General features: G+C 36.1%; 1 protein-coding gene across 2 annotated transcripts in view; it reads left to right on the top strand.

Moving 5' to 3' along the window:
• DSC3 (desmocollin 3) overlaps positions 1-23,138 on the top strand; it is a 58,869-nt gene extending 35,731 nt beyond the window's left edge. The window contains exons 10-17 of one of the 2 annotated variants that reach the window (XM_054461189.2): positions 4,781-5,037; positions 5,145-5,287; positions 6,171-6,395; positions 8,950-9,174; positions 11,576-11,697; positions 16,307-16,564; positions 18,851-18,893; positions 18,975-19,079. In XM_054461189.2, the coding sequence (XP_054317164.1) occupies positions 4,781-5,037; positions 5,145-5,287; positions 6,171-6,395; positions 8,950-9,174; positions 11,576-11,697; positions 16,307-16,564; positions 18,851-18,877 (1,257 nt within the window). In that variant the 3' untranslated portion in view covers positions 18,878-18,893; positions 18,975-19,079. Of the gene's footprint in view, positions 1-4,780; positions 5,038-5,144; positions 5,288-6,170; positions 6,396-8,949; positions 9,175-11,575; positions 11,698-16,306; positions 16,565-18,850; positions 18,894-18,974 lie in introns of both variants that reach the window. The other variant, XM_054461188.2, reaches the window with a different exon arrangement.
• The last annotated feature ends 737 nt before the right edge of the window (positions 23,139-23,875 follow it).

Genomic DNA, 23,875 nt, shown 5'->3' with positions numbered 1-23,875 from the left:
AATTGTGATATGAATCGAATTTTAGTTTTTCTATCTGTTCCAATACAATTCATGTTTTGACATATTTTCTTTGTCATAAAATAAGATACATGTATATTTGAGTTTGTTCTTGATATTCTCTTTTGTACCGTTAATTTATTGTTTATTAATTAGCATCTTTATGCTGCTGTATTATTGCTAGCTATTTAAGAATATCAAATGTATAATATGCATTTTAGTATTTGCAGTGTTTCAAGCCACTCTTATCTAGTGATCTTCCATTGTGGATTTTTTTCTTATGAATATCTTGCTCGTTTGTTCTTCCATGTGAACTTTCAAATCAGCTCCCAACTTTAAAAATATCTCTTTTGATGTTTTTACAATTACATTAATTTCATAGAAAGAGTAGGAGAGAATTAGCATTTTTCTCATAAGTCATAGCCAAGATCGTAATTTCATTTTTTTCAGCTGTTTTGTCTAATTTCTGTGTAGGATTTACATCCATAACCACAAAAAGGATTTACCATAGTTTTTCCTTTTGTATAATTGCTATTAAGTTTTTACTATCAATTTTATGCTTGCTTCATAAAAATAGTTTATTTTCTTCTTTTTTTTCCATGCTGTGAAACAGTGTCCCACAAAACTCCCCAAAAACATTGAATTAAAAGATTTATTTATCTTTCCAAAACAAGCCCATGTTGTTGCTATTCTAATTCTTCTCGTTTCCAGATTAGTAGACTGAATCAAAGAGAAATAACATGTTGCAGTCCATACAGCTAGGATAGCTGATTTGTACCCCACAGTCGGGTGTTAAATGTCCAAACTATCTAGGAGAGATAACTCTGTTCATACAGCCAAGAAAAAAACCCAGATCTCTTGTGTGGGGAGCTCTTATTCATAATCCCTGAGCTGTTCTCCTTCTGGCTTGGTATCCTTGCTTCCCTTATGTCGCCTCTTTTCCATACTTGAGTTACTTAGCTTGATAAAGCCATTACTTCATTTGCACAAGAGGATCTTCTCTTTTTGGAACCTTAATTCATTTCTACTTTTGGGAGTTTACTTTTTAAATTATATTCTTCTTCTGACATTACTAGCTCCTTTGCTAATTGTACCTTCTCTTTTCCTTTGAGTCATTCATACTGTTTGCTAACATTTTGATTAATAAAATTTGCTTTTGCCATGTTGTGTTATCCTTTTCATATTTTATCCAAACCCTTAGAAAAGCTGAATTATCACAGGGCTCCTTTGATAGCCATGCTAGTCTTTGAAAGTATCTTATTCTTTTCCTTGGGAAAGAGTTGTGATTGTGTAGTTAAATCATGCCTTTAAGTACTTTTTTTTTTTTTCGGAGATGGAGTCTTACTGTGTCGCAATTCTCCTGCCTCAGCCTCCCAAGCAGCTGGGACTACAGGTGCATGCCTCCATGCCCGGCTAATTTTTTGTATTTTAGTAGAGATGGGGTTTCACCGTGTTGCCCAGGCTGGTCTCGAACTCCTGAGATCAGGCAATCTGCCCGCCTTGGCCTCCCAAAGTGCTAGGATTACAGGCGTGAGCCACCGTGCCTGGCATCTTTAAGTACTTTTTAATCTCAGTGAGTCATCTTTTATTTGAAAATCAAACACTGCATAATCAGGGTGCTCAAAATCCATGTTTCTGTCATGTAGGCTATGTACCTAATGATGACTAACCTTTTGCGTACTGATTAAAGAATGACATCACTATGTTGTTGACTCTAAAGGAATCCTCCTCTTCCAATGCCCTGGTTCTTCCTTGCTAGTCAGAATTATATCCAGGGAAAGAGTGCACATTATTCATTCCTTTATACCTCAAAGAGTTAAGTAATCAGTAGGCCAAACTAAGAATTGCTCTGGTATACTTCTTTTAGCTGAATAAAGCTTGCAAACATTGTCTTATTAGTTAGCGTCTCCTTTTATTGCATTATATTGGCTGTTAACAAAAGCATACATCATTTATTCCCTTCATTTGCCTCTGTGACAGCTTCAGAGATTACTCAGAATTTAGTGTAAAGCACTTATTTTATGCTGTAGTGTTAAATGTCATTCTTACAATTTCACAGAAGAGAAAAGTTAAAGAGACTAAATAACTTTCCCAATGCCACACAGCTAGGATGTAGTGTAGACAGAATTTGAACCTAGCTCTTTGACTCTAACTATACACTGTCAAGCACTATGTTAAATTGTTTTCCACAGCTGTGTGATCTTGGAAAGTTGGCCTCTGTGTTACCTGTAAAATGGGAACAATACTTCTCTCTGCCTCCCTAATAGCTCTTCAAATATAATATTGAACGTAACAGCACTTGGTAAACTGTGGGATATTATTATTTTATTTTAAAAAGTTATACTATGTCCTTGAGACTAGTGTTATAATGTTCCAAAATAGATAACTTTTCTGTAACCACAAAGCATGAGTGATACAGCCTTTTGCTGAGTTCTGGGTAAACTCATTCCATCTCAGTGGCTTCTGTCCATTTGAGCAGCAGCAGTGATGCATATGGGCTTGAGTGAGGATGGTATTATTCTTGGTCATTCTCATCATGGAGAGTCCTCAGCTCCATTTCCACAACTATACATTTTCTAGGGAGTTGTTAACATCTCAGTGCAGATGTGGGATATTTTTAAGCACTTTTTTTAAGTGGCGAAACAAAAACATACCCAGAGGTGGAAGAGAATTTACATGCTTTCCTATTAATTAATGAGATTATCTAATCCCCTTAATCTTTAGGATTTCATTTCACCAGATTTTTAATTTTGGAGAGTTTTAAGCTACTAAGACAATATCCATCTTAAGCCTCGAAAAATGGGACAAAGAAACTCCAAGGTTTCAGCGAGTGTTTCTGGATTGAATAGTTGCACCTCCTCCAGTGCAGCAGCTGTTCTCTAAATTTCCATCCATTTCTCATTGCCAGCAGTTGCTCTTACTCTCTGTGTGATCACACCAGCACATGAAATGTGTGAAGCAGTGTTCATCAGCATCAAGTGAACACATATTAATATTTTTTTCCTTGACTCTCCAGTTTCTGGGATATTCATACAAAATAAAAAAGGTTTTACATACATTTTATAGATTCTAAGATTCAGAAACCTTCTTGACTTTTTAGTAGACTCGTGATATTAGTGTCTTACTCTGTTAATACCTAGGTGTGGAGAAAGATTTAAAATAATTTTATTCACCAGTTTTGATTTTGTTCAATGTTTAGCCAGTGATTGTTTTGATAAGCAGAAAGAGAAATTGAAGAAAAAGTGCTTCAACTTTATAGTACAGTGTAACATAATGTTTTATGGGTTTTACTTGATTTGTTATCTAAAACTGAATTTTAGTCAAAGATTGATTTGGAAATTTTTTAGGGATCAGTGAGCCAATTAACAGCACACGATAGCAGACGGATTATAGCGTAGGCTAAGGAAATGGACTCAGGTCAGACTACCTGGCTTCAAATTCAAGCTCAAATGATTATCTTTCGGCCTTAAAAAAAATCAGTGTATCTCCTTTTCCCATTTTCTGCTCTGTAAAATGAGGATGAGGCCAATAATACTTACTTCATAATGTCATGAAGATTTAGTGAGTTTATTTTTGCTGTTAGAGTAGTACCTTAGATTCAATGATAATTAAAATCAATCACATAGTATTTCCTTTACTCCTCTGTGTATCCACTGTGAAAGTTTCATTGGATAAATTATAGATAATGCCAAAGTATAATTCTCAAGTTTCCAAAAATGTAATTTTCATAAAAATAGGTAGTGGGCATGGATGGATAAATGTTTTAACTCGTTCATGAAGGAACCAGCAAAAAGACAAGTTGATTCCTAAGAAGAAATGAGACTCTGGATGGATTTTGATAAAAGAAAAGCAGAAATTAGATGGCTCAGTTAGATGCCTTAGAGGGCAATTAAAACACACATTTGGGGCCGGGCATGGTGGTTCACGCCTGTAATCTCAGCATTTTGGGATGCCAAGGGAGGTGGATCACCTGAGTTCAGGAGTTTGAGACCAGCCTGACTAAGATGGCAGAACCCCATCTTTACTAAAGAAAAAAATACAAAAATTAGCTGAGTATGGTGGCACGTGCCTGTAGTCCCAGCTACATGGGAGGCTGAGGCAGGAGAATCGCTTGAACCAAAGAGGCAGAAGTTGCAGTGAGCCAAGATTGCGCCACTGCTCTCCAGCCTGGGTGACAGAACGAGGCAAGACTCTGTCTCAAACAAAATAAAATAAAATAAAATATAAAATAAAATAAAAAAATAAATAAAATAAAATAAATAAAATAAAATATTGGGGATATCTTTTCTATGAGACAGAAAATGAAATCATTGCACATTTTGCTTTTGTGAAAGTCGACATCAAACTTTACAAGAGTTATAAAATGCCTGGGCCATAGTCAGTGGTAACTGATAAGCCAAATAAAGGCACCTTCCCATACTCAGATGACCCTTAGCCCAACCTGTTAGACAGTGCTCCAAGCAGGGCCATAAGAATACTGTCATCTGTTTGCATTACTTTTTGAATCAGAGCAATTTTCCTTAGTAAGGGTGAAATATAAAAATATTTCAGGAATTTCTTTTGTCCAACTCTGTAAAACTACCTGCAGAAGTTTTTGGACCATTCTTGATAAAGCCTTAGCACAGGATCCACTCTCTTTTTAGCAAGGGATGAAAGTCAGTATTAACAAACTGTGAACATAGAATTTACGCAGCACTGGTCAGAATGACAAATGTTCACTTGCCATTTGAAATGCCAAATGTATTTTACACTGACACTGATATACATGGACTTTATTTTAAAGCCACTGAATTACGAAGAAAACCGTCAAGTGAACCTGGAAATTGGAGTAAACAATGAAGTGCCATTTGCTAGAGATATTCCCAGAGTGACAGCCTTGAACAGAGCCTTGGTTACAGTTCATGTGAGGGATCTGGATGAGGGGCCTGAATGCACCCCTGCAGCCCAATATGTGCGGATTAAAGAAAACTTAGCAGTGGGGTCAAAGATCAACGGCTATAAGGCATATGACCCCGAAAATAGAAATGGCAATGGTTTAAGGTAAAAATAAATCTATAACCACATATAATAATGTATTTGTAATCATTGAGATAGCAACTTATTTTAAAACATTTTCTAATGCTAAAGACTATTTTTTTTATTAACAGGTATAAAAAATTGCATGATCCTAAAGGTTGGATCACCATTGATGAAATTTCAGGGTCAATCATAACTTCCAAAATCCTGGATAGGGAGGTCGAAACTCCCAAAAATGAGTTGTATAATATTACAGTCCTGGCGATAGACAAAGGTAAAAAAAAAAGTTTTAATCTGGTATTTTATAAAGGAATTAGAGAATAAAATGTAATTATTCTTATGCAGATTTTTTTTGGTGGTAAGTATATGGAATTCTTTGAAATTACTTTAAAGACTCTTTCTGTCTCTCTTAATTATCTAACAAGGAGAAACTGTTTGGTGACAAGAAGCCATGTTTTATTTATCTTTATATCCCCAATAGGACAGGACCTTAAATTCTTATATATTTCTATGCTAGAGGACAAAAATAAAACTGAAATCTGAAACTAGATAAAATGGTCTCATCAGACTCTTCCACATCCGTTTGTGTCACTTTAAATTGAGCTTTTATATAGTTCAGCTGAATATTAGGTCAAAATGATCCTTTTCTTGAATTCTGTTCCTTAAAGTAACCCAGTTTTTCGACCTTGTCTTCATATTAAAATAAAAATATTAATCTGTAGATACTTTGTTAGACTAACTGAATCAGAATCTCTGGCTGTGGAGCCTAGGAATCTTATATTTAAAAAAAGTCTTCCTAGTGGTTTGAATATATACTGGGATTAGAAATCTTATCTGTAACCACTTTACTGCTTATTAACACGTGGCACCTGGAACCCCCAAAAATAGAGATTGAAATTCAGACTTTTATTTTTATTTGGTAGTAATTCTGGTAAAAGATTTATTGGCAGTTGTATCTGATATTATCAGTAGCAATAGTCATTTCAGATTAGCTGCAGATCCTATTTATCCATCTATGTTCTTATTTATTTATGATTTCCTTTAATAATCAGTTTATTTAAAAACAGATCATATATAGAATAGAATTGACTTTTTATTCTTTAAGAAACTATAAAAGAATTTTAAAATAACACTAAACCTTATTCCTCTCTCCTTAGATGATAGATCATGTACTGGAACACTTGCTGTGAACATTGAAGATGTAAATGATAATCCACCAGAAATACTTCAAGAATATGTAGTCATTTGCAAACCAAAAATGGCGTATACTGACATTTTAGCTGTTGATCCCGATGAACCTGTCCATGGAGCTCCATTTTATTTCAGTTTGCCCAATACTTCTCCAGAAATCAGTAGACTGTGGAGCCTCACCAAAGTTAATGGTATTTAATAAAAAATAATGATTTATAAACTCTGAAATAACTGAGAATAACTGGAGGATAGATTGACTTGCTTATTTACACAAAACATGAAGTAAAACTGAGTCTCATTAATATATTTTAGAAGGATAAACTAACCTTTTACAAATATTGTATGGGGGCTCTGTTATATATAAAATGAAGGAAGATGTAATTTTTATGAAGGCAACATTTACATTTACAACAAAGAAAAGCTTGTTAAAATGTTGGGCAGCTTATCATTAAGACAAACTTTGTGTGTGTGTGTGTGTATGCTTTTAAAAATAATGCCAGTGGCTGGGCACGGTGACTCATGCCTGTAATCCCAGCACTTTGGGAGGCCTAGGTGGGTGGATCACTTGAGGTCAGGAGTTCAAGACCAGCCTGGCCAACATGGTGAATCCCCATCTCTGTTAAAAATACATAAATTAGCTGGGCGTGGTGGCAGCCACCTGTAATCCAAGCTACTGGGGAGGCTGAGGCAGGAGAATTGCTTAAACCAGTAGGCAGAAGTTGCAGTGAGCTGAGAGATGGTGCCGCTGCACTCCAGCCTGGGGGACAAAGGGAGACTCCATCTCAAAATAATAATAATAATAATAATAATACCAGTGAGGTGAGGAGAGAGCAGAAGATGTGTAGTTTAAATTGTATCGTAAGCTGACTCTGGAAGTGAGGAACTCAGGTGTATAGACCAAGTACTCTAGGGTATCCTGGAGGTGAACTTGGCGGGATATAGGAAGGGATATGGGAAGGAGTGTTGAGGGGCTGCTGCCTATTGTAGCAGTTTCTGGGGGCTGTCATGTTCTGTACTTCATCCATACTTCATTCTGTTGTTACTGCCATGTTCTTTCATGCAACTGGGCTTTTGTGTGTATAGCCCTATCTACATAGAATACCTCCTTTTCCGTTTCTGAGCTTGATATATTTATGAGTATGATATTTTTTCATGATATTTATGAACACCTACTATCTATTAAGCACTAGTCCAGATCCTGAGGATTTATATAGAGATGAACAAGACAGACACAATCCCAGCTGAGATGCTCCACCTCTGAAGTGTGTCTTGAATTGGAAGGAGTGGCACCATGACCCTTCACTACCTGCATTGCAGTGCCTTTCCTGTTGTATTAACATCTGATTACTTCTCCCTTCCAATACATGAGTTTCCTAGAATGTTTGCAATTCATGTTTGTACTTCCAGCACCTAGCCTAATGCTTAGTAGATACTAATTGCTTCATAAATGTTTGCTTGTTCAATAATTGATTAATAATGTGCATAAAAGAAGAAACATACCAGGAGAATAAGTACATCCATGTCATTGGAGTTTAGAAGGTTTTAGTAAGAATGCCAAGAGGTTGGGTGGAAGGAAGGGTAGAGTCTGGTGGTGAAGGGCCTCATGTGCCAGGCTGAGGGGACTAACCTTGGTACAGTAGGCGACAGCAATTATGCATTGGGAATGTGCAAGTAAGGCAATACCATTCCCAGATTTACATCTTTTAAAGGTGACACTGATGACAGGAGGACAATATGAAGGGGGCAGAGTTGAGTGAAGGAAAATCAGAGGACAATGCACTACTGTGAATAACTGAGACATGACTACGGCTCCACTTGTTGTCTTGAAGGGGCCGGAGCGGAGGGATTTCAAGGATCTTACCTTAGACACAGTGTGGTCTTGAAGGGTCCTAAGTAAACCCAAGTGGTAATTCATATTCCTCTAGGGAGCCTTCAGGTATGAGGTGCAGCCAAAATCTTTGAAATTCTTACAGCTACAGCAGAGCATTTAATCAAGGCTTAGGAAATCCAGATGACTTCCAGGGTGTGTATTATGCTACTTTTTCATTTTACTTAGTCTATTATAAAAGCTCAGGGAGGTTGTAACTGCCATTGAAATTCTGTGGAGCTTTTGGTTAGTTGATAATACGGTCATTAAAATAATAGACCAAGACTATTTGGGAAAATTGGCTATCAGAGTTGATAAAAGTGAATTGTTATATAGATATTTCTGTTTTGTGTAAGCCTTATAAGTAGCCTGAGTGACATTAATTAGCTTCTGGTACTAAGATTACTTCTAGATGCAAAGGCATTAATCGTAAACAATCTATTGTGCTTTGAAAAATTACCTTATCCATACGAATAATGTGCAAATACTAGAAGGTCAATGGATAAGAAAATGTAAACTTCAGAAACTATTTGTGTGTACCTGTAGATATATTGGTACTAAAGAAAAATGCTTGAAGTGTATGTTAACAGCCAACCTAACATTATTGGTTTGTATAGATAAACATTACTGGAATACTACTGGGCCACTCCAATGCCAAATTATTTCTTTAGGGCTCCCTTCTAAGGAATTACAAGGGACAACACATATAAGATAATATTAGAGTTTGAAAGGGTTGAAGATAGTCCTCCATTTTTATTTATTTTCATGTGGCAGGCAGTTCCTCGAGAATGATGCCTTCAAAAACAAGCGTGATGAAACAAATGCTAAGGGAAGAATAAATGATCATTAAAAAATAAACTTCTTTTATTTTCTTTCAGACACAGCTGCCCGTCTTTCATACCAGAAAAATGCTGGATTTCAAAAATATACCATTCCTATTACTGTAAAAGACAGGGCCGGCCAAGCTGCAACAAAATTATTGACAGTTAATCTATGTGAATGTACTCATCCAACTCAGTGTCGTGCGACTTCAAGGAGTGCAGGAGTAATACTTGGAAAATGGGCAATCCTTGCAATATTACTGGGTATAGCACTGCTCTTTTGTAAGTATTTTCACTTTCTTGAAATTAAATATATAATAAAAAATCTAGGTGCGGGAAAAGATGTTTAAAAAATAATCTTGTCCAAGCATCCGTTAGATGTGAGTCTCTTTCCAAGTTCCTTTTGTGTTATTACCTGAGTTGTGTTTAAATATTTTCTGTGAAGGGAACATGATCCTTCTTGAGATAAAAGACTTTATGCTTAGACATAATTGTTGACAATTCCTTAGATTTCACAGAATCTGACAAACAAATAGTCTTTATTTCTTGGTTGCAGTGCTATTCCTTTTAGGGCTAAATAGAACAATCTAAAATTTCTGCCTTAGGAAACTCCACTAAAAGCCACTTTCATTCCATATCTTCTTACCATCCAGCCACAGAGTTACGGGAGATGTTCTTTTCTCAGCAATGTCTCTTCTTGGGTATATCTTGCCAATTTTAAATTCTGTTAACCTCCTCCAGCCTAGATTAGCTTTGTTTTGTGATAAGAGTACAAGTTAAGAGCAAAGAACTCAGGAATCAGACTGCCTGGGTTTGTACCCCAACTTCATCGCTCGTAAGCCATGTGACCTGGGGCAAATTACTTAACTGTGCTTCAGTTTCCTCATCTGTAAAAGGAATAATTGTAGTAGCCTACCATATGGTGTAGCACTGAGGATTAAATGAGGTAATGCGTGTGAAGTGCTTAGAGCAGTACACAGTAAATTTCTAATGTGTTCATTATTTTTCATCAAGTCAAAAAATAAACATGTATCAAATACCTACTGTGGGCAGGAAACTGTTCTAGGTGCTTAGGAAAAATAGGGAAAGACAAACAAGCAAACAAGCAAAAACAATCATTCTGCCTTGTGACAGTTAATGAATAAATTAAATGCTATGGGGGAAAAAAAAGAGAGGCAAATAATTATGATCTGTAGTGCCATGGAGTGTGTTGGTGAGGAGGGTATTGGTGCCAGTGATTGCAATTTTCAATAGAGAGTTAGGTCTGAGAAGATTATTTTTAATGATTTTTGGAAGAGGTGAAAGAGCCAGATGGAATGCCTGGGAGAAGAACTTTCAATCAGACAGGGAAGTCAATGGAAAGGCCCTAATTTGTGATTATGTCTGGAGAAACCAAGGAGTGGCAGGAAAACCAGTGTAGTGAGAGTGGACAAGGGGAAGAGGATTAGGAAATGGAGCCAGAAAGGTAGTGTGGGGCCATGTAGTGTAGACAAGAGTTGGCACACTTTTTCTGTAAAGGATTAGATAGTATATATGTCAAGCTTTGCAGGCCATGTGTTTTCCATTGTATCCAATCAAATCTGTCCTTCAAACAGTAACACTGCTATAAAAATATGCAAATTATGGGCATTACTGTGTTCCAATAGAACATTATATATGGACTGTAAAATTTGAATTTCATGTAATTTTCTTTTTTTCTTTCTTTCTTTCTTTTTTTTTTTGAGGCGGAGTTTTGCTCTTGTTGCCCAGGCTGGAGGGCGATGGCAAGATCTTGGCTCACTGCAACCTCTGCCTCCCAGGTTCAAGTGATTCTCCTGCCTCAGCCTCCCGAGTAGCTGGGATTACAGGCATGTGCCACTGTGCCCGGCTAATTTTGTATTTTTAGTAGAGACAGGGTTTCTCCATGTTGGTCAGTCTGGTCTCGAACTCCTGACCTCAGGTGATCCACCCTCCTCAGCCTCCCAAAGTGCTGGGATTACAGGCGTGAGCCACTGCACCCGGCCGTAATTTTCACATTATAAACTCTTATTCTTCTGAATTTTTTCAACCATTTTAAAATACAAAGTCTTAGCTCACAGGCCATACAAAAATATGTAGTGCTCTGGGCTTGTGGATTTTGCCAATGCACTATAGGGTCTTTTAGACTGGAAGAATTGTTGTTATTATTCTTAGTTTAATTATCATGTATTTTCAATCTCCCACAATTATGATTTAGAATAAGAATTCTTAATAGGCAAGATACAAAGTAGTTTCAATTAAGATAAATCTTTTCTAGGAAAGCAGTCTGTTTTTCTCATGTTTTTATGTACACAATTCTTTTTTTACATTTTCATGTAGGAAAATTATTTTTAGGGGAGTCAGTAAATTTTTTCAAAGTCTTTGTCTTAAATATCAGTGATTTTTTTTCTTTATGTATTGCTTAACTCATAATTCTAAGTACTTTATTTTGATGGGCAGAATTCAATTAGCGAGATATAATGAAAAAATACAGATGATTGCTTCTGATTCTAAAATCTAAGCTATCTGGTGACATGTTAACTTAGAACAGCCAAGATAATTCATGGGAAACCATGCTTAGTGGATTTATTTTCCACTTTGATCCTTAGGTGGTAAGAAATAAATGATGATTATTTTATTCTATGTATGCTAAAGTAAGTTATTTTATTTTTATTTTTAAATTCAGCTGTATTGCTAACTTTAGTATGTGGAGTTTTTGGTGCAACTAAAGGGAAACGTTTTCCTGAAGATTTAGCACAGCAAAACTTAATTATATCAAACACAGAAGCACCTGGAGACGATAGAGTGGTAAGTAATTTTTAAATAAATATGTATTTGTGTCTCCGATAATTTATTTAATTCATCCTCATAAACTCATTTCAAAATTTAGGAGTTAATTTATATTTTTAATTGAATCAGAATTAGTAGGCATAAATATTTTCTGTCAATATTCATATGTTTATGTAGTGGTAATTTATTAAACTTCTTAATCCAGATGTATTGTTTTAGTCATCTTTTTTCCACTCTAGTGTCATAGTTTAAACTTATTCTTTGATGTTGAGTATTTATTATAACAATACTTTGTTTTGCCTGCACTCTACAATGTATATTTCCAGATATAATTTGTTTATGTAACTTGTTGACCATTTATAATGGGGAAAAAAGCTTGCTAAAAGTTCTCAAGATAACTAGGAAAATATCAATGAGATATATCTAAAAGAAAGGGAGAGGGGTTTGGAAGATTACTGCCACTCTCTTTCCTTATATATTTCTTAGGACTTCTGAGGTGCTTTTATGCTTCTTGTTTTGTGTAAGGTATATATACATATATATATATACACACACACACATATACACAAAGTATATGTGTATATATACACATATACACAAAGTATATATATATACACACACACAAAGTATATATGTATACACAAAGTATAGTATACACAAAGTATATATATATATATATATATATACACACACACAAAAGTACTTACAAGGCATGTTCTCACCTCAAAAAGATGCCAACTTATTTATGAGAAATAAGTCCTACTTTTATGGAAAAGCAAAATAGGAACATGACAATAAACCAATATGATAAAGCACTGTCGGAGTTCAAAAATACCTATGATACCTAAATGTACTCATGTAGTGTGGATCAACCAGAAAGGCTGGCGACAAGAGATACAGCTTACTTGGTAACTTAAAGAATAAGAACTGTTTGAAAGTGAAGAGATGGTGAGAATAGCTAAAGAAGAGGAAAACAGCATAGCCTACAAGACAGGAGATGACAAAGTTTAGGGGCTATTTAGCAAATAATAAATAAATTGATTTAGAATAGAAGAAATCATGTGTTGGAATAGAGGCTTGAAACAAGTTCGGTGTTAGAGAAGAGAATATTAAGAGACAAGTGGGAGATAGGACTTTTAAATCCTGCACTAAGAATTTCGGATTTATTCTCACGGTAAGGGAGAGCCAGCCAAGGCTTTTCTACAGCAGAGAGGTATAATCAAGCAGCGTGAAGCTGAGTCAGTAGGGGGATCAGTGAGAATAGGAAGACATCAGGGTTGGGGAAGATGAAAGCTTAGTTTAAGCATGAGTTAATTCTACCAGGATGATGGTAATTGTTATAGTAATATAGGGATGAATAAGAAATATTTCAAAGGTATAAATGATAAGGTTGTTGACTAGCTGAACTTAAGGAACAAAGTAAAAAGCAGAGTCAAAGTGGCAGAGGCTATAGCCAGGGACAATGACTGCATATCCAGCCTTTTGTATGTCTCGGGCTGAAGATGCCTTTCTTATTCACTATTTCTCTCTTCAACTCCTCCACACCACCATGCAAAATCATAGCCCATCTATGCTTCACATGCCTACATGTAGAAACCTGTGATTATCTCTCCAGCGAGAAAGCAGGTTTAATCCCTTGACAGTCCTTGACTCATAGTAAGTTCTTATTTTATTTTTAAGACCGGCATGGATGACTTTTACTTACTATTTGTTCTTTGCCATTTAATGCTAGAGCTGATGATATTGAGTGGTCATTTCACAATATGTACCTGTTCTGTGTTAGGAACACTTCTAAAAGGGGCTTGGAATTATTAATTTATACAAAAACATAAAATCTCATCTTGAATCTATAAACTTGCTTTAATACAATGAGTAAAAGTGATCATTTTAGCTTTGGATCTGAATTTCACTTGAAGGCATGCACGTGGGATTAGGAGTTGGGTGAATAATCAGGACTGGAAAAGTAAACCTAGAAATTATTGACATGGATAAGGAGTTGTTGATACCCTGTGAGAATGAACTTTGGGAAATGCGGATGGAGGAGGACAGAAAGGAGCAGAGAATAGAAAGTATGAAAGCTAGCCCTGTAGGCTCAGCATTGCTTTCAGTTTATTTTAAATTCCTCTTTTATTCACTTAGAAATATGATCTTTGAACTTGTGTTTATTACAATGAAATTATACCATCAAGAAGATTTAATAATTAGGAGAGTTTTTCTTTTTTCCTTTTTTTGTAATTGAACTTTATTGTAACAGCAACTTAAAAAAAAAATGTAGGGTAGCACTGCCACCAAATGGCTACTTTTCAATTCTTTTTTTCTGGTATTTTTTTCTAAGGCAATGAGATAGTTAAGTATGACTCTTGTAGATATATTTCAGGTTCAATAAGTCATCTGTATTTGAAAAATTTTTCAGTTTAGTTAAAGACTGCATTTTAAGTAGAAAAAAATTTAAATTGATAGGAAGGTGGCACAAAGGAACCTGAATGTAATGGAGGTTCTTGTCCTGAAAGTAATGTAACTGTTTGTAATGAAAACTGACATGTCGAGGTTACCACTGTAACTAAACGTCTGTCCTATGGCTCAGAGGGTTGGAGTGAAGTTCCAGTATTAAGTTAATGTTTAATGAAGACTTTTTTCATTTTAAAGCATTTCCTTGACTCTTTGTCATCCTCTAGTTCCCTCCACATCTCTCTTTTTCTTTCAAACTGAACTTTAGGAAAGAAAAAATTGTATTTGATTTCTCTATAGTACTCCTTCCTGCTTACCCAGCACTCCCTGGAAATTCTTTTGGCAAAGCTCATCAATGGCTATTCTTTCACTTAAATCCAATGGGCACTTATACTTTAATTGAACCCATTCTTGCCTTGCTGTGACTTTTTTGTTGTTGTTAACATCATTGGCTGCTCCCACTCCTTACCATATTCTCTCTTCATGTCTTCAGAGTCCTGCCTCTTTGGTTTTCTCTGTTATCTCAGGGGCTACTCAGATCTGGCCTGTCACAGCTGTGTTTCTCTTACCCTCCCCTTAAAATGTGATTTTTCTTGTGATTCTCTCCTTAGCCCTTTTTTATTTTGGTTGACAATTTTCTCTGGATAGGTCCTCTATTCCCATGGCCTCAACTATCACCTATTTGGGAGTGTCTCCCAGAATTATATCTCCAGCTCAAATCGCTCATCTGAGTTCCAAATCTGCATATTCATATATTCATCTTGGACATCCCACATGTTTCCAAGGTTTACCATATTCAAACTTTAGTTGCTCACTCTCCTCTTGCCCGTAAGCACATCTTTCTTCCCTGTTACAGTAAGTTGTACCATCTACCTATTTGCCTTCGTGGAACACAAAAGAATAATTTCTGACTCTGTCCTTGATTGCCTCATCCATCTAGATACTTGTAGACTCTCTGTGGAGTCCATCTACTTCTTTCAATCATCACTGCTTCTTCCTTGGCTTAGGTCCTTATCATTTTCACCTGGAATATCAGATCAGATCAGATACAATGACCCACATCTGATCTCCGTGACCCCAAATTTGTCTTCTTATTTGTCTTCCACATTATTGCTTAGAATGATATTTTTGAAATGTGTTTCTCTCTGTACTGAGTTAAAATTCTTCACAGTCCCTGTAATCTTCATAATAAAGTCTATTTTTTTAGCATAGCATATAGATCTTTATATCTTATGGCCTTTTATAACCTTTCTAGCCTCCCCCCAACCCTAATCTTATGTGGTAGCTGTTCTCAACTGACTGAAGTTGGGGACCCCTGAAGGACATTGTTTGCCTTTTGCCTCCAGACCCTTCTACAGTGGTTGCCTTGTTTGTCCCACTCCTACTAGTCCCTAGTCTCTTAGCTCAGAGTTTTTCCAGTTACCTGATCTATTCCACTTACCCTGTTTGGATTTGAATTTTAATGCTCTACTTCTGTGCTCTTGTAACATTTTGTGCTCACCTACATAGTAGAGTAATCACATTCTTAAAGTATTTGTTTTTCTCTCTCCCTGGAATAAGAGCTTCTTGGAACCATCGAGAGACTATGTCTATCTTTATATCCCTAGGCTTTTGCATTTGCTATGGTGAAATTTGTCCCTAAAAGCTGATATATTGGAAACTTAATCCCCAATGCAACAGTGTTGAGAGGTGAGACCTTTAGTAGGTGATTAGGTCATGAGGGCTCCGCTCTCATGAATGGATTACTGTCTTTATCATGGGAATGGGTTTATTATCATGAAAGCTTATTGTAAAAGCAAGTTCAGTCCCCTGTTGCTCCTCTCTCCCTCTCTCCCTCTCCCTCTCACTCTTGCTCTTTTGCCCTTCCACCTTCTGCCATGGGATGGGCCCTCGCCAAATGTGAACTCCTTGATCTTGGACTTCCCAGACTTCATAACTGTAAGAAATAAATCTCTGTTCTTTAAAAATTACCCAGTCTCAGGTATTCTGTTATAGCAGTACAACATGAATGAAGATGGCATCTGGGCGCATAATTAGAAACTGATAAATGTCTGTTGAATGAATGAATGAATGAATGAATGAATAAAAGGTTCAACAAATATTCTCTCTCCTTTGCCTTTTCATGACAATTTAGAATCCTTTTCCTCTCAACATGAATTATTTAATTTTATTATTTCAGTGCTCTGCCAATGGATTTATGACCCAAACTGCCAACAACTCTAGCCAAGGTTTTTGTGGTACTATGGGATCAGGAATGAAAAATGGAGGGCAGGAAACCATTGAAATGATGAAAGGAGGAAACCAGACCTTGGAATCCTGCCGGGGGGCTGGGCATCATCATACCCTGGACTCCTGCAGGGGAGGACACACGGAGGTGGACAACTGCAGATACACTTACTCGGAGTGGCACAGTTTTACTCAGCCCCGTCTCGGTGAAGTGAGTTTCCTTAGGTGTTTTGACTCTAAAATTTAAACCTCCGAATGGAGAAAAATAGACAATTCAAATTAACATGTATTTTCTATATTTTTCTGTGGGCTCTCTCTTGCTTCTTCTGTTCATTTTCCCATGCTCTTTGATTTTGTTACATTATTTAATTTAAAAGATTTTATTTCATTTATCATATTTCATTTAATTTATAAAATCCCATAAATATAGGAGGTTTTTAATATTCTTCACTAATGTCTCATTTTTAGTTGTGTATTTACCTCATGAACCCTTTTGATATAGAAGATTGTGAAAGCAATTCTAGTTCCTCACAATTACAGACTTTTCAAATGAAATCTGTATTTCTCTGTGAAAACACCAACATTTGTAGGCAGTTTTAGGATAAAGATTAATTAGCATGATTTATATATATTTTTTATCTTATTGCAAATTGACAAAATTTAATTTATATGCTTATGGGGCACAAAGTGATATTATGATTTATGTCTGCAATGTAGAATGATTAAATCACACTTAACATATGCATCACCTCAAATACTTATTTTTTGTGGTGAGAACATTTGAAATGTACTTTCTTTGCAATTTTGAAATATAACATATACTATTATTAACTATAGTCACCATTGCAGGACATATTTTAAATATACAAAGCACCATGCAAATGTAAAGTGCTTTTATTTTAAGGAAAGCAAGAATATGAAAGAAAGAAGGAATTAAAATAAGGAATTCTCTGTTCATACCAAAATCCCCTATGAAGCAGAAGCTTTTTTCTTTCTTTTCTTTTCTTTTTTTTTTTTTTTTTAAAGACAGGGTCTTGCTCTGTCGCTGAGGCTGGAGTTCAGTGGTGCAATCTCCACTCACTGCAGCCTTGACCTCCTGGGCTCAGGTGATCCTTCTATGTCAGCCCCTTGAGTAGCTTGGACTACAGGTATACATCACCACACCTGGATAAATTTTGTATTTTTTGTGGAGAAGGTGTTTTGCCATGTTGCCCAGGTTGGTCTCCAATTCCCAGGCTCAAGTGATCCACCCACTTTGGCCTCCCAAAGTGCCAGGATTATACGCATGAGGCACTGGGCTTGGCAAAATCCTCTATGAAGCTTTTAAAACATAACTAATGTCTGTGTTCTACTCTAAAAGATTCTAATTTAATGAATTTGGGGTTTTTTGTTTGTTTTGTTTTTGTTTTACATTTCTGAGATGATTCAAATATGCGGCTAGGTAGAAAGCCACTGGATTAGACACTCTTCTGGACTAAATTTTTACCTCTTTTGTCAGAGGATACCAGCGCCATTGCAGGACATACAGTGGACCTTTAATCCTTGAATGGAATGCAAATGGGTGATACTCTGGTATAGGACTGTAGGTTATGTATTCATAGCATTTTGGAGGGTCAAATTCAAGTGTTAATTCTTTTTCTACTTCTAGACAGTCAGTATTATGTAATATCAGGTTGAGATGGAGTGAAGCTTAAGACATAATCTTAGGAGGGTTCCTCAGTTGCACACCAGGTAATAGGAGGTAAGGCTAACAATGTCATCAAGAAAGAACGTAAGCCACGCCAGTGAACTCCACATAGGCAAGGAGAGGGCACACAGGTGAGGAAAGGGAGGAGACACGGCAGTTGACGAGTTGGCAGACAGGCTAGTGGCAGAGAGGGTAGGTGTGGCTGAATGCATGGCGTCTTCATTACAAAAGCCCAGTTTTTGCAATATGGGTTATGTTCATTCTTTTTAATTTCATTGAACTTTTCGGTGCATGTATCTATTTTGCCATGTTTGGGTATCTTGGAAACTTGATTCTGAAGTTAATGTGGTAAATCCTACCTACTTTATAACTGCATGTAATAGTGATTCAAGTTAACATGTATTGTACATTTAATATGTGCTGGGCATAATATGTGTATTGTGCATTATTATTTTGTCATTAATTTCTAAAATAATCTTGTTAGGTGGTCACTGAGACTAAAAGATATTTGGTCAGTTGCCCAAAGTCATATAGCTAGTTGGTAAAGCCAGAGCTTTGACTCACAACCAAGGCTGTTTGACATCCTATCTCAAACTCCTAACCAGTATGACTATTGTCTCTATTTTTTAGACTAGGCTGACCTCTGTGTATAAAATTTAGGGATAAGCATTTAATGATAACTTGAATGTACTTAAATATAAAACTTGTATACATAATTTTTTATTTATGTGGATTACTAGAAATGTAAACTATACTGACTTTATGGTATGGTTGTGATATAGACCAATCATGTGCATTTTTTGTGTGTAGGAATCCATTAGAGGACACACTGGTTAAAAATTAAACATAAAAGGTAAATAAAAATAAATTTTAAGTTCATATATTTAAGTTGTTTAAAACTATAATGCAATTCATTTTTTAAAAAATTTTACAGAAATTGCATCAATGCAATCAGAATGAAGACCGCATGCCATCCCAAGATTATGTCCTCACTTATAACTATGAGGGAAGAGGATCTCCAGCTGGTTCTGTGGGCTGCTGCAGTGAAAAACAGGAAGAAGATGGCCTTGACTTTTTAAATAATTTGGAACCCAAATTTATTACATTAGCAGAAGCATGCACAAAGAAATAATGTCACTGTGCTACAATTAGGTCTTTGTCAGACATTCTGGAGGTTTCCAAAAATAATATTGTAAAATTCAATTTCAACATGTATGTATATGATGATTTTTTTCTCAATTTTGAATTATGCTACTCACCAATTTATATTTTTAAAGTAAGTTGTTGCTTATCTTTTCCAAAAAGTGAAAAATGTTAAAACAGACAACTGGTAAATCTTAAACTCCAGCACTGGAATTAAGGTCTCTAAAGCATCTGCTCTTTTTTTTTTTTTTACGGATATTTTAGTAATAAATATGTTGGATAAATATTAGTCCAACAATAGCTAAGTTATGCTAATACCACATTATTATATATTCACTTTGAGTAACAGTTTAAAAAATAAACAAGAAATATTGAGTATCACTATGTGAAGAAAGTTTTGGAAAAGAAACAATGAAGACTGAATTAAATTAAAAATGTTGCAGCTCATAAAGAATTGGGACTCATCCCTACTGCACTATCAAATTCATTTGACTTTGGAGGCAAAATTTGTTGAAGTACCCTATGAAGTAGCAATTTTCTATAGGAATATAGTTGGAAATAAATGCGTGTGTGTATATTATTATTAATCAATGCAATATTTAAAATGAAATGAGAACAAAGAGGAAAATGGTAAAAACTTGAAATGAGACTGGGGTACAGTTTGTCCTACAATAGAAAAAAGAGAGAGCTTTCTAGGCCTGGCTCTTAAATGCTGCATTGTAACTGAGTCTATGAGGAAATAGTTCCTGTCCAATTTGTGTAAATTGTTTAAAATTGTAAATAAATTAAACTTTTCTGGTTTCTGTGGAAAGGAAATAGGGAACTCAGTGGAACAGTAGGTTTGCTTTGCAGTCTGTTTCAAGATTTCTGTATCCACAAGTTAGTAGCAAACTGGGGAATACTCGCTGCAGCTAGGGTTCCCTGCTTTTTGGTAGCAAGGGTCCAGAGATGAGGTGTTTTTTTTGGGGAGCTAATAACAAAAACATTTTAAAACTTACCTTTACTGAAGTTAAATCCTCTATTGCTGTTTCTGTTCTCTCTTATATTGACCAACATCTTTTTAATTTAGATCCAAATAACCATGTCCTCCTAGAGTTTAGAGGCTAGAGGGAGCTGAGGGAAGGATCTTACTGAAAGCACCCTGGGGAGATTGATTGTCCTTAGACCTAAGCCCCACAAACTTGACACCTGATCAGGGCCTGGGAGCTACAAAATTTCATTTTTCTCCTCACTGCCATTCTTCTGAGTGGCATTGGCGTGAATCAAGGAAAGCCAGGCCTCGTGGGCCCCCTTCTTTCGGCTTTCTGCTAAAGCAACACCTCCAGCAGAGATTCCCTTAAGTGACTCCAAGTTTTCCACCATCCTTCAGCATGAATTAATTTTTAATCAGTTTGCTTTCTCCAGAGAAATTTTAAAATAATAGAAGAAATAGAAATTTTGAATGTATGAAAGAAAAAGATCAAGTTGTCATTTTAGAACAGAGGGAACTTTGGGAGAAAGCAGCCCAAGTAGGTTATTTGGACAGTCAGAGGGCAACAGGAAGACCTTCAAGGTCAAGGAGAGACCACAAGGAATATGGGTGGGAGTAAAGACAACATCGTCTGCTTCACACTTTTTCCTAGGCTTGGCACTGCCTTTTCCTTTCTCAGGCCAATGGCAACTGCCATTTGAGTCCGGTGAGGGATCAGCCAACCTCTTCTCTATGGCTCACCTTATTTGGAGTGAGAAATCAAGGAGACAGAGCTGACTGCATGATGAGTCTGAAGGCATTTGCAGGATGAGCCTGAACTTGTTGTGCAGAACAAACAAGGCATTCATGGGAATTGCTGTATTCCTCCTGTAGCCCTCCCTCTGGGCACTAAGAAGGTCTATGAATTAAATGTGTATCTAAAATTCTGATTTATTCCTACATTTTCTGTTTTCTAATTTGACCCTAAAATCTATGTGTTTTAGACTTAGACTTTTTATTTCCACCCCCCCCCCCCCCCCTTTTTTTTGAGACGGAGTCTCGCTCTGACGCACAGGCTGGAGTGCAGTGGCTCCGATCTCCCCCTCCCGGGTTCACGCCATTCTCCTGCCTCAGCCTTCCGAGCTGCTGGGACTACAGGCGCCCGCCACCACGCCCGGCTAATTTTTCGTATTTTTAGTAGAGACGGGGTTTCACTGTGTTAGCCAGGGTGGTCTCGATCTCCTGATCTCGCGATCTGCCCACCTTGGCCTCCCAAAGTGCTGGGATTACAGGAGTGAGCCACCGCTCCAGGCCTTGTTTTCCGTTTAAAGTCTTCTTCTTTTAATGTAATCATTTTGAACATGTGTGAAAGTTGATCATACGAATTGGATCAATCTTGAAATACTCAACCAAAAGACAGTCGAGAAGCCAGGGGGAGAAAGAACTCAGGGCACAAAATCTTGCTCTGAGAATGGAATTCTCTGCAAGCTTAGTTGCTGAAATTTCCTGCTGTAACCGGAAGCCAGTTTTATCTAATGGCTACTGAAACACCCACTGTGTTTTGCGCACTCCCTCACTCACCAATCAAAACCGGCCACGTCCCCGAGACCTTACTAGTGCCGATAAACTTTCTCGAAGAGTAGCCAGTATCACTTCCCTGTTTATAAAACCTCTAACCATCTCTTTGTTCTTTGAACATGCTGAAAACCACCTGGTCTGCATGTATGCCCTAATTTGTAATTCTTTTCTCTCAAATGAAAATTTAATTTTAGGGATTCATTTCTATATTTTCACATATGTAGTATTATTATTTCCTTATATGTGTAAGGTGAAATTTATGGTATTTGAGTGTGCAAGAAAATATATTTTTAAAGCTTTCATTTTCTCCCCCAGTGAATGATTTAGAAATTTTTATATAAATGTACAGAATGTTTTTTCTTACTTTTATAAGGAAGCAGCTGTCTAAAATGCAGTGGGATTTGTTTTGCAATGTTTTAAACAGAGCTTTAATATTGCTATTAAAATAAGTTACTTTGCTTTTAAAGAAACTTGGCTGCTTAAAATAAGCAAAAATTGGATGCGTAAAGTAATATTTACAGATATGGGGGGATGTAATAAAACAATATTAACTTGGTTTCTTGTTTTTGCTGTATTTAGAGATTAAATAATTCTAAGATGATCACATTGCAAAATTATGCTTACGGCTGGCATGGAAATGGAAATACTCAATTATGTCTTTGTTGTATTAATGGGGAATATTTTGGACAGTGTTTCATTATCAAATTGTCAACATCATTAATATATATTGTAATGTTGGGAAGAGATCACTATTTTGAAGCACAACTTTACAGATGAGTATCTATGTATACATATGTATAATAAATTTTGATTGGGTATTAAAAGTATTAGAAGGTGGTTATAATTGCAGAGTATTCCATGAATAGTACACTGACACAGGGGTTTTACTTTGAGGAGCAGTGTAGTCAAGGGAAAACATGAGTTAAAAAGAAAAGCAGGCAATATTGCAGTCTTGATTCTGCCACGTACAGGATAGATAATGCCTGAACTTTAATCACAAGATGATCCAAACATAATGGTGCTCTGTGCTTCACAGTGAATCTTTTCCCCATGCAGAAGTGTGCTCCGCCACAAACGTAAGACTGATCATTTCAAAAATCTATGAGTTATCTCAAAAGACTTACATTTTAATATAGGTTGAACCAAAATTTCAATTCCAGCAACTTCTATTGTAACCATTATTTTTATGTATGGCTTCAAGAATGTTCATTGGGTTTTTGTTTGTAATAGCAAAATACTGGATACATTTCATGTGTCCCTCAGTATTGACTTGGTTGAATATTGGGTCATAATGGTTGAGAAGCATGGACGCTAGAGCCAGAATGCTTGGATATGAATCCTGGATCTGTCACTTACTTCTGTGTGACCTTTGAAAGGCTACTTATTTCCTCTCTTAGCTTTCTCATTAAAATCAATGGACAAAGCCAACCTCATGGGGTTGTTGAATGATTAAATTAGTTAATATACTTAAAGTACATAGAACACTGCCGGCACATAGTAAAAGAGTTATAAGTGTGAGGTAGTTGGTAAAATTATGTAGTTGGATATACTACCGAACAATATCTAATCTCTTTTTAGGGAAATAAAGTTTGTGCATATATATATAATCCCGAAACATGATTTCCAGACAATGGAATTGATAATTTATTCTTTCTGTATTGATTTTTTCACAGTGAACATTGATAACACTTATTTGATTTTATTTTAAGTCCCAGGGTACATTTGCAGGATGTGCAGGTTTGTTACATAGGTAAATGTATCCCATGGTGGTTTGCTGCACCTATCAACCTGATAACATTTTTAATTTAAGAAAAAGGTTAACACCAGCTTAGACAGTTCATTTTGGCTCTTATATTATTTAGAATTAGGCTTAGTTTCATGGGCAGAAAAATTAAATAGTGTTCAGAATATGTTTACGGGCTTCTCTATTCGACAGTTTATTTTGATTGCAAAGGTTTGAATCTCAGAACCTTCTTTTCCCTTTACTTAAAAAATGGTAAAATTCATAAAACATGGTTATGAGTGGTTAAAATTCATCATGTTCACCATTTTAAAGTGTATAATTCAGTGACTTTAGTACATTTAAAATGTTGTGCAACTGTTACCACTATCTAGTTCTGGAACATTTTCATCACCCCAAGAGGAAACCTTTTAAGCAGTCATTC

Source organism: Pongo pygmaeus, chromosome 17 (assembly GCF_028885625.2).
Source record: "Pongo pygmaeus isolate AG05252 chromosome 17, NHGRI_mPonPyg2-v2.0_pri, whole genome shotgun sequence".
Classification (NCBI taxonomy): domain Eukaryota; kingdom Metazoa; phylum Chordata; class Mammalia; order Primates; family Hominidae; genus Pongo; species Pongo pygmaeus.
This window is presented reverse-complemented; position numbering and strand designations above follow the sequence as displayed.